Genomic DNA, 12,015 nt, shown 5'->3' with positions numbered 1-12,015 from the left:
TCTGGCCCTCCACACCCCTCAAAAGGGAGTCTCCTAAAACAATCACCCGCCTTTCCTTCTTAACTGAGGCTGTCTTGATGATACGTGTGGTCCTAGGGAAGGATACTAGCGTGTGTGTATCATCATCCTCCCTGGGTGTTGGTTCCACTTGCAGAGCTTCAAATCTGTTGTGTAATGGAACCTGGAAGGTAGTCGCAGGAGCAGAGGGGGCAGGCTTGCTGCGCCGGGCAGGGACCTGCTGCCATTGCTCATTCCCACCTGGATTCCTCTTCCCGGCCAGGGGAGAGGTTGGGGGCTCCTCAGTCTGAGAAGCTGTGGTAGCCTGTTGGGTCTGCGGGCGGGAGCACAAAGTACTGGTCCATTGGTCAATCTCCCTCTCGCACTCCCTGATGGCCCTCAACCTGCTTACCTCCTCTCTGAGCTCTGTCACCAGGCGGAGGAGTTCCTCCACCCTGGCACAGCTCCCACAAGTGAGCTCCCCGGTGGCAACCTGAGCCAATACACTTGGGGAACAAGACCTGCAGCTTACCTGGGTGGCAGCGTGCACCCAGCGGGGGTCCGTCTGGGAGGCTGCATCGGTCCTGGCTGGCACCGGGCTGGAGGCAGCCTTCGCTTTATGCCTAGTGACCACCATGATAGTCAGGGACTTCCGACCGCGCTCGACGCTCTGCCTGCTTGCTCTCTCTGCTCGCCCTGCCTGCGCAAACTGCCGCGCCACGCCCCTGTTTGCCCGCTCCTGGTCGCAGCGCTCCGGGTCGCAGCGCTCCTCAGGGCAGTTTAAATCTCCCGCGTCTGTTCCGGGTCCGCCCCCCTGCGTCAGCAGTCACGTAGGCACTGCCGGAACCGGGACACAGGAGATCCTGGCTCCCGCCGGGCGATGCCTGGCTTTTAGCTCACTCATTTGCATCACTATGACATATAAACTTGAGTTTATGGGAAAAACCTAATACAATAACACATTGTGTTGATGCAGACAAATCCTACTCATTCAAAAAGGGAAGAAGCATCTCAAATAAGAACATGTAATAAAAATTTACATTTTCCTTACCCAATTCATATCCAAAAGATCTAAAGGAGAAGTAACATCAAAAATTGGTAGAAACATATTTGTTGAACAGCTCATTACCCAAAATGCATATCCTAGGACTATCTATTAAGCTTTGAAAAAGTAGGTAAATCCTGACAACAGCAGACCAAGATCAGTCTATTTGGTACTCATACCAAGATTTCAAATCTTGACACTGGATCAAGATACCAAAATCTTGCACTCGAGCACAACGTTCAAATGAACAAAATCATATTGCCTGAATTTCTGGCAATTCTGCTTTGAAAGTCAGGCCAAACTCTGCACCTCCCTCTACTTGTGCTTCCTTGATATGTTCCATTTGCTACATAGCCAACATTGAAATAGAGAAGGTGAAAACATCTAGAACTGAATCCGATTCAGGACTATTAACAGTTTGGAAAAAAAAAACCAAAACAACAACAACAAAAAATCACTTTAGTGAAATTTTTAAAATAATTAGTATGACAACTAAAATACATCTTTCTTATTAGTTCACAGATTAGAACTACAGTGTTATTATTTTCAGTAAATAGAATAAAAATATTTTTTTATAAAGTACCTTTAGATTTTTTACTGGAGCTTCTTTTGCTTCTTGGACTTCTTTTTCCACCTGGCTGTTTTTCTGTAATAGGCTTTTCCTCCAGCTGGGGGTCCATACGGACATTTACAGATCTCCTCTCAGTTTCATCTTCCTTACAGCTTGGAGTGCAGTCTCCACTGTCCATATTCTCATTATTATTGATGCTGTCCTGCTCACCTTTAGCTTGTCGTCCCATAGCAATGCTGCTCAGAACCTCATTCCCATCGTTGTCAAGTTGATTTTCATTTTCATCAGCTGAAGAAACCAAAAGAGGTGCCAAACTTTCCACCCTATAGTCAGCAGGAAGACTGTCCTTTGAGTCTATTTGTAGATCATTTGGTGGAAATTCTCTGTCATCCATTAGAGCACTACTTGTGGAACCACTTAGCCTCCCTCCAAATATGTTTAGACCTAAAATATAAAACCAGAAGAAGCATTTAATGTATATAATATATAATGTACATAATATAATGTAAATTATAATGGATAAATAACCTCATACCTAATGCCAGCCAATAATGAGTTACATTAGTCAGGTGACACAGCTTTAAAGTATGGGGAAGTTATTTCAAACAGTAATCCATTGCCCCACTGTAAGTCTTAAAGCAAAGCATATCTACATTCAAAAAACTACCTATAAACTTGTATTTTTATTCAGTTATAATCAGTTCCAGTTACCTGACCAACAGCCTAGCTGATTTTTACAGCAGTGCTCCCAGTGTTACAGCTGAGGTAACAAGAAAAGCAAAAAGACAAACAGAAACCAGCCCCCTTTATATCCATGGCTAAAACAAAAGCATTCTTGTCACATAAGATCATAGTTTGCCTGACATAAAAATAAACCAGGGAGGAATAAAAGCAGAACAACTTTTAATTCTGCCAGTGATGGTATCACATCAAATATGCAGATAAATTAACTCTGTTAAAAGAATTAGATGCAAGTAAAACCTGTTTATTGACTCAGATTGAGACTTTATTTTCAAGAAAACATTAAATGACTTCAGTATACACAGAAGCAGATGGTTTGTTAATAAAAAAAACTAATCCTCCACCTACTCTCAGCAGGGGTCAATTTTTCCTTTTTGTGAACATGCAACTTTGATCCATATTGCAATTACATGCATATTTACAAGTAAAAAAAGGTAACTCTTCGCAGCAGTTACATGGTACTTTTACAGGACTGTTATTGTATCAGTTCCTACCTCTAGTTTTTAGAAGCATGGCCATATTGCTGGTTTAATTTAGCAAGTATATAGATGAAATACAGCCCCATTATGTACATCTCATTAGATTTAGCTCACATATTTCAAACAGCAAAGCCAATAATCAGCAAGCACTGCTGTATTATAGAAGAGCTTAGACAAGCCTCCTATAGCAGCTTCCTATCCTTTCCTTTGAATGAAAAGGCATTTTAGGAAACCTGTCTTCACCAAACTTCCTTCAGTCTTATTTCCTGGTATATATAACTGAAATATCTGAAATAGACACTAAATATGCAAGAAAATGTTTCATTTTATTTGCTAGAAGGATCCAAATTGCAGAAAAATTGAAAAAATGCCTTAGAGAATAAGTAGGTTTTCTTTCATACACAGAAACATATTTCTGTTAAAGATTACTAAAAAGATTTTCCCAAAATTATTCCTCCACATCCTTTTTAGTTGCTAAAAGGACTGGAAAAAAGAAAAAGTCACTCCTACCTTAGAGAAGGACAAGAGGATTCAGCAAGCTACAGGCTGCTCACCCTCACCTCAGTCCCTGGAAGGTGATATAACAAGTAATCCTAGAAACCATTTTCAAATATATGAAGGACAAGGTCATCAGGAGTAGTCAGCATGGATTTCTGATGGGTAAATAGTGCTTAACCAACTCAACAGGCTTCTACAAAGAGGTGACTGGCTTAGCAGAGGAGGGGAGAACAACGGATGCTGTTTACCTTGACTTTGGTAAAGCTTTTGACACTGTCTCCAATAACACCCACAGACAAGCATACAAAGTTCAGGCTAGATGAATAGTGAGGTGGACCAAAAACTGGCTGAACAGCTGGGCCCAGAGTGTTGCAATCAGCCAAATAAAGTACAGCTGGAGGCCAGTCACTCCTGGTGTGCATCCAGGGGTTGACAGTGAGGCCAGTACTGTTTAACATTTTCATTAATGATACGGGTGATGGACAGAGATAACCCTCAGCAGGTTTGCAGATGGTACACCAGATGGTCGTGCTGCCATTCGCAGGGACCTCGAAGGGCTGCAGAAATGGGCTGACAAGAACTTCATGCAGTTCAACGAGAGAAAATGCAAAGTTCTGCACCTGGGAAGGAATGACCCCACGCACTGACACACACCAGGGACCACCCAGCTGGAAAGCAGCCCTGAAAAAATGGACTGGGGGTCCTGGTAGACAAGGACTGACTGTGAGCCAGCAATGCACCCTTGTGGTATCTTGGGCTGCATTAGGAAGAGCTGGTCAAGGGAGGTGATCCTTCCTCTCTACTCAGCACTAGTGAGATACACCTGGAGTGCAGGATCCAATTCTGGCTTCTCCAGTTCAAAAAAAGATATGGACTTATTGGACCAAGTCCAGCACAGAGCCACAAAGATGACTGAGGACTTAAGGCTGAGAGAGCTGTGACTGACTGTTCACCCTTCAGAAGGCTCAAGAGGGGTCAAATTAACATACATAAAAGTGATATGAGAAAATAAAGATAATGGACTCAGGCTCTTGTCAGAGGTATCCAGTGAAAGGATAAGAGGCTATGGACACAAACTGAATACAAGAAACTGTGTTTAAACATAAAAAGAAGCTTTACTTGTAAGGGTGATTGAACACTGGAACAGGTTGCCCAGACTGAACACAGGAACAGAGTTGCCCCAGACAGGTTGTGGAGGTGCCATCTTTGGAGATACTCAAAACCCAAATGATCATGGTCCTCAGCAACACACTCTAGCTGACCTTGCTTTGAGCAGGGTGGGGCATTAGACTAGACAACATCCAGAGGTTCTTTCCAGCATTAACCATCCTATGATTCCATGACTGTGAATGGTGGCATCGTTAATTAGGCACAGGCCACATAATGAACAGAAAATTCTTCCTGTATCTGCTTTTTGTTCAAAATATTCTTTATTAAAATGTTCATATTAAAAATCAAATTTGCTAGGTCGGAGTGGGGAAAACAGGTGTAAATCATATGTTCCTCTTACCAATGACTCACTCAGACACTATGTTCTGAAGTCAAATGTGTATGCAGAGTCCATCTAAAGAAATTCTAAAACCTTCTTCGATATCTTTTTCCATTTGTGGGATTAGGAGGGAATGAAAAGGAAGGATGCAAGACTGCAGAGGTGAAAAGAGCAGCACAGAAACTATCCTGTGCTCATATGCATACCAGTTGCTGCAACTGCTGCTGACCATTTATGCTGTTAGGGTGCCAGTAGCAACTTTACAGAATTAAGTCCTAATTGTCCACTACTCTTTTCTTCACCACTTTCAGTTATTCTGGCCCTCTGTGGCTGCCCTCTACACCTGTGCCAAAATATTTTTTGTTAGCATTCCTGAAGAGAATACTTCTAAAGACTTTATTCTTAAAACAACATAAATTTTGCTGAGCTAACAGCTGCCAGGAAGCATATCAATGTCACCTTTAGTAGTCTAGCCCTTCTTAGCAAAAGTTTACTTCTCCTCCACTCAGGCATTCCTGAGTGGCAAGACCTCGGCAGCTACACATACCCTTAGATAACTTTGCATGTGCTCTGTAATGATTAGGAATCGGAAGGGCATATGCCATGTGGTATATCAAGGACTGCATGTCAGTACTGTCAAGAAGAACATTCTAGGAGTTCCAGAGAAGCATGCAGAGATTGACAAGCCACCACCAGCTGGAAAACAAAAGAAAGAGTCAGCACTAACTAGGACAACTCCACTTCTGCTTCTAACCTGAAGAACTTGTTAACCATTTCCAGCCACACCAGCCTAAAAAAATACTGCCTATCGTGTAAGTTGCAACAGGGAAAGTTGAGACGGGACATTAGGAAGCATTTTTTTTACCGAGAAGGTAGTCAAACACTGCAACAGGCTTCCTAGAGAGGTAGTCCATGCCCCAACTCTGTCAATGTTTAAGAGGCATTTGGACAATGTCCTTAACAACATGCTTTAACTTGGTCAGCCCTGAATTGCTCCAGCAGTTGGACTACATGATCATTTTAGGTCCCTTCCAACTGAAATATTCTGTTCTAGAAGAATGACGAATTTTACATTAGAGACGCAAGTCATATCTTCCTTTGGTAACCAAATAAGAAAATTGGCTTTCCTTGAGCACCAGAAAGACAAAGAAGAGAACTCTAGAGGAGACACATATCTGGAGAATGCGTTTCTTCATTAGAAGGATGCTCCTTAATCAAGCTCTTTTCTCTCAGAGAGTGTTAAATATAAAATGAAAGGTTGTAAGGAAGACAGAACTTAATCAGACCAGCAAGAATCAGAACTAGAAGATATTATTTACAGACACTGACACTGTAGTTATGTTGATTTATTGATAATAACTGTTATAAATAACGTAAAAAATAATTCCAAACACCATGTTAAACTCGAAAGGTTCACTTCTTACTCTTTCTAGCACATGAAATAATAACTACTGCTGCCCTCTCTAGCTCATAGATTAAATGATATCTCAAACAACAGACACTGAAGTAAATTGCCCAAAGCCAACGAGGAGTCAGTTTTAACAACAATAACTAAAAATCAGGATGTCCTACCACCACTCTCTTGCTTCTATCAGTAGACAACAGTTTATCCTTTCAACAGCTATCACAGGGAAACAAAAATGTGAATGTATTTGAACAAGGTGTTTCCTATTACATTGCGCAAAATGAGGAAAAGATGCTTTTGACAAGTGACATTTTCTATAGAGGAAGGTAACATTTTGATAGAAAATATTAAGTCATTTCCTTTTAACATGTGGCTAAAGTGATAGCCACTCTCTAGCTGAGAGGCTGGAGAGCTTCTGCAGCTAGCATAGATGAACATTTCTTGCTTTTTTGTTTGAAACTCAATATTTCTCCAAATAAATATAGCCCTCTTCCGTCATATAACCCTCATGACTCCTGAGAGAGTGAAAATCCAGAAAGAGCTAGTTCAAAGAGTTTAGAATAGTCTTGGCCTTGTTAAAAATATTTTTTTTTTTTTCCCCAGATTAAACTTTTTTTCCTTCCCGGTTTTCGATGTTGCTATCTGCTATTCCTTTTGACTGTACCAAGGCACCGCGCAGGTACCGAAGTAAAGCGATATCCTGTGAGAATGAATTTTAGCTCTGTCTAAAAACACAAGTAGAAACCTTTGTTTATATATAAAAATGGAATTAAAATCACTAGTGATTTGAACTATATTTAACAGACCATACATATGCAATTACTGTATTTACTGTTTTGCCACTGAAATGAATTGTACACACAAACAACATACTACGAGAAAATATTTGTTTCTTCCTAGGCACATCTTTCCTCCCTTCACTGGTTGCCCAAAATTGAAAAAAAAAAAAAGCTAACACCGAGTAGAACTGTGCAGATTTCTGTTAAAAGGTGCCAATGAACTCAAGTGTTTCAGTTCCATTTGCCACACAGATTCATGCAATTGGCATATATAACCATGGTGATTATAGCACAAACGAAAAATAAGATGGAAGATACTTGCCAAGTGGCTAAAACACAAAGTCTGTATTGAAAAAATTAGTTGTATATTTGTTTGCTTTAGGACAAATTATACATACATTACAGAAATACCATGGCACTCCCTTCTATTTTCAGTCAATTTCAATTTTAAAGAGCCCATGCTCTTCAGTGTTGTTCTCTTTCACATACTTCATATAACCTCATATAATTTCTACAACTTTTTTAGTTGCTCATTTTTGTGTGTGTACAGAGGCTTTCTTCCATCTATCCTTACTAAGGAAACATAACCTTAAATACAGTTGTTTGGATTGTATTCTGTAAAGAAGGGAAGAACTGGGATCTTTCCTGACCTGGCACAGATGAAATTTGAAGAGAGCATTAAAAACAAAACAAAACAAAACAAAACCACACACAGACAACACGCGCCCCCTGCCCTGCCCCTTCGTACTAACACAGCTCTGCTATCCTGGAAAGCTGGTGTTTTTTGTGAATGTTTAATTTGTTTGTTTGTGCTAACTGCACGAGCTTCAACAAGTCAAAATGCAAGGTCCTTCACCTGGGTCGGGCTAATCCCAGGCACAAATACAAACTGGACACAGAGTGGGTTAAGAGTAGCCCTGAAGAGAAGAATTTGGGGGTGTTTATAGATGAGAAGCTCAACATGAGCTGGCAGTGCGCTCATGCGGCCCAGAAGGCCAACCGCATCCTGGGATGTATCAAGAGAAGTGTGGTCAGCAGGTCGAGAGAGGCGATTCTCCCCCTTTACACTGCTCTTGTGAGACCCCACCTTGAATACTGCGTCCAGTTCTGGTGTCCCCACCATAAGAGAGTCATAGATCTGTTGGAGCGTGTTCAGAGGAGGGCCACAAAGATGATCCAGGGGCTGGAGCACCTCTGCTACGAGGACAGGCTGCGGGAGCTGGGATTGTTCAGCCTTGAAAAGAGAAGACTTCAGGGGGACCTAATAGCTGCCTTTCAATACCTGAAGAGAACCTACAGGAAGGCTGGCGAGGGACTTTTACAAGAGTGTTGACTGCTAGGACAAGGGGACATGGGTTTAAGTTGAAGGAGAACAGATTTAGATTAGATCTTAGGAAGAAATTCTTCAGTACGAGGGTGGAAAGACTTTGGAATAAATTGTCCAGAGAAGTTGTGGATGCCCCCTCCCTGGAGGTGTTCAAGGCCAGGCTGGACAGAGCCTTGAGTAGCCTGATCTAGTTGAGAAGCGTCCCTGCCCATGACAGGGAGGTTGAATTAGATGATCTCTAAGGCCCCTTCCAGCCTATGCGATTCTATGATTCTACGATATGTAGCATACTATTTCACTTACTGTTCCCAGAAGTATCTTACAGAACAGATCAAGATCATAACACCATATCTGATGGCAAATGCTATAAAGGATCTAACATCCAAAACTTTATGGCAAATCATTTTTTTATTCCATTCGACTGCCTTCATACAGCTCCTCTGCCAAAGACTCTGCTTTCCCTCTCTCATTCTTGTGCTACTTAATGACTCTATGTTAACTAGGGAGATTTAAGTCTTTTTAATTCTCTCAATGTCAGTTTCCCCATTGTATCACCTATTATTGCTCTATTCAAAGTGAATGAGTACTTCAGATTGACTAGAAGCAACACTGAAAACCAAGTTTTTCATTAACTTTGATGATAAAACACAAAATCAGCAATTAGAAGCAGTCAGAATTATTTTTGAGGATGTAATTCCAAATTGTATCAATAAGTGCAACAAAAGGAGTAACATGAAATTGACTATCACAAACAGAATGCACTGTATCTTTCAGAGTAAATGAAGCACATCTATATGAAACAGGGATTAATCAGTCATTCTATTCTGATGAAAAGCATCTCAAAGAGATACCAAACAGAAAACTGACCATGAGTTCCAGTGTTTCTTTCTCCTGAGATATAAGATAATAAGTGTTACAGGCACAAGAGAATTCATTATGTTCTACCAGACACTAATCAATTACAGCTGTGTATTTTGTTTTGTGCACAATACACACAAACCAAGATGTACACAAATAAGAGAACCCAGATTACAGTGAGGTAAGAGTTTTAGAGAGGAAAAGACAGGACTACATGTGGTAAGTCATTCACTCTAGAAAAGGTTGCCATATAAATAACCAAACCAAACAGGCTGTCCAAAGATGTTGTGGAATCCCCATCCTTTTAAAGAAGAAATTAAGCAAGCCTCAGGTTGAAGGACAAATGAAAAATAGATAGTAAGGGAATTTAATTTTTCTTATTGTCGTCTTTATTGTTGCAGGATTTTTGTCTTTTTTTTTTTTTTTTAAATACAAGCAGCTTCACAAGTCCTAGAGAAAAAAAATAAAACTCATGCTGATTCTGTGAACAGGAAACAGTATTTTTTAAAAATCACTATTTTTACAGTCAGTTTTTCTACCATTGGAACAAAAAAGGAAAACTGTGGAAACACTAAAATTTAAAGAATGACTGAGATGACTCGCCTAACCCGTATTTCTTGAAAAGAATAAATCTGTTGATCTTTCTGATACGTAGTGTAAAGATACATTACAAGATCAGACAGCAGATCCTCCTGGCGACTATGCTAAGGCACATAGAAAATAAGGAGGTGACTGGTGACAGCCAACATGGCTTCACTAAGGGCAAATCCTGCCCGACTAATCTGGTGGCCTTCTATGATGAGGTTACAGCATTGATGGATAAGGGAGGAGCAACTGACATCGTCTACCTGGACTTAGCCAAAGCATTTGATACTCTCTCACACGACATCCTTGTCTCTAAACTGGAAAGACATGGTTTTGATGGATGGACCACTCGGTGGATAAGGAATTGGCTGGATGGTCGCACTCAAAGAGTTGTGGTCAACAGTTCAATGTCCAAGTGGAGGCCAGTGACGAGTGGTGTTTCTCAGGGGTCAGTACTGGGGCCAGTGCTATTTAACATCTTTGTTGGCGACACAGACAGTGGGATCAAGTGCACCCTCAGCAAGTTTGCAGAAGACACCAAGTTGTGTGGTGTTGTGGCCACACTGGAGGGAAGGGATGCCATCCAGAGGGACCTTGACAGGCTTGAGAGGTGGGCCTGTGTGAACCTCATGAAGTTCAACAAGGCCAAGTGCAAGGTCCTGCACGTGGGTCGGGGCAATCCCAAGCACAAGTACAGGCTGGGCGGAGAATGGATTGAGAGCAGCCCTGAGGAAAAGGACTTGGGAGTGCTGGTGGATGAGAAGCTCAACATGAGCCGGCAATGCGCACTGGCAGCCCAGAAAGCCAACACTATCCTGGGCTGCATCAAAAGAAGCATGGCCAGCAGGTTGAGGGAGGTGATTCTGCCCCTCTACTCTGCTCTTGTGAGACCCCACCTGGAATACTGCGTTCAGCGCTGGAGGCCCCAGCACAAGAAGGGCATGGAGCTGCTGGAGTGGGTCCAGAGGAGGGCCACAAAGATGATCCGAGGGCTGGAACACCTCTGCTACGAAGACAGGCTGAGAGAGTTGGGATTGTTCAGCCTGGAGAAGAGAAGGCTCCGGGGTGATCTTATTGTAGCCTTCCAGCACCTAAAGGGGGCCTACAGGAAAGCTGGAGAGGGACTTTTTACAAGGGCGTGTAGTGACAGGACAAGGAGCAATGGCTTTAAGCTGAAAGATGGTAGATTTAGATTAGATATAAGGAAGAAATTTTTCACTCAGAGGGTGGTGAGGCACTGGAACAGGTTGCCCAGAGAAGTTGTGGATGCCCCATCCTTGGAAGTGTTCAAGGCCAGGTTGGATGAGGCTTTGGGCAACCTGATGTAGTGAAGGGTGTCCCTGCCCATGGCAGGGGGGTTGGAACTAGATGATCTTTGAGGTCCCTTCCAACCCTAACCATTCTATGATTCTATGATTACAAGACCACATTTAAATGTTACTGTCTCGTTTCATACTGATAAATAATATTCTACAAATTAATACAAACCAACATGAAAACTATCATGGCCATAAAAATCAAAATATGTACTGCAAACTCTTATTCTTGCACATTAATTTCCATGTACAAGGAAGAATGTTGATCTCACTTTATGAACAATTATATTTACTACCAAAACCAAGATGCAGCAATGAAGAGGAAGCTCTAGAAAACAGAGTAGCTGCATGGCACTATCTAAAAATTATATACAACATATCATTATGAGTTCATTAGCTTGCAAGAAAAAGGACAATGCCTACTATGCTGTTACAGGAGCTTAGAAACAAAAAGCCTGTATGATCTTTTAAGAAAGTGCAAGTGCAATTTCTCTACAACTGTTCTCTGCTTCTGCTGATGTGGAAGCCAAGATACATCTAAAGAAACCTGGAACGTTATCACCAGATGGCTTCAGAGTGCCCTTGCCTCACCAACGCCAAGAGAAAAAAAACAAACAGAAGAGAACTAGTTGTTGAAGATGTACTTGACCACACAATTTGCTGCAGAAGGAAAGAGACAGCAGATGAAGAAGGTAGGCAATTCATTTAGCTATAATGGTCTCGCAAAGCCAGACCAATTCCAGTTAACAGAATTCTGCTCTGCATTGTGTTTTATGTGCAACAATTAATGGTTCGAATGCTGCTGTTTCTAAATAAAGGGAAATAAGAATATTTATATGTATACTTCCATTATCCAGCCTGACCTCTCCACAGAAAAAAATCACCTTGCTGTTGTGCTGTGTTATAGCATGGACTCATTACTAGT

At 41.6% G+C, this 12,015-nt stretch overlaps 1 protein-coding gene across 1 annotated transcript in view; it reads right to left on the bottom strand.

Moving 5' to 3' along the window:
* The window catches only part of CNST (consortin, connexin sorting protein), a 64,524-nt gene that overhangs the window by 45,739 nt on the left and 6,770 nt on the right, over positions 1-12,015 (bottom strand). Inside the window, exon 2 of the mRNA XM_086631600.1 lies at positions 1,626-2,057. Within this exon, the coding sequence (XP_086487726.1) occupies positions 1,626-2,007 (382 nt within the window). The 5' untranslated portion in view covers positions 2,008-2,057. The remainder of the gene's footprint in view (positions 1-1,625; positions 2,058-12,015) is intronic.

This window comes from Tauraco erythrolophus, chromosome 2, assembly GCF_009769465.1.
Source record: "Tauraco erythrolophus isolate bTauEry1 chromosome 2, bTauEry1.pri, whole genome shotgun sequence".
In the NCBI taxonomy this organism is placed as follows: Eukaryota; Metazoa; Chordata; class Aves; order Musophagiformes; family Musophagidae; genus Tauraco; species Tauraco erythrolophus.
The sequence above is the reverse complement of the archived record's forward strand: the minus strand, read 5'-3'. Positions and strand labels throughout refer to the sequence as shown.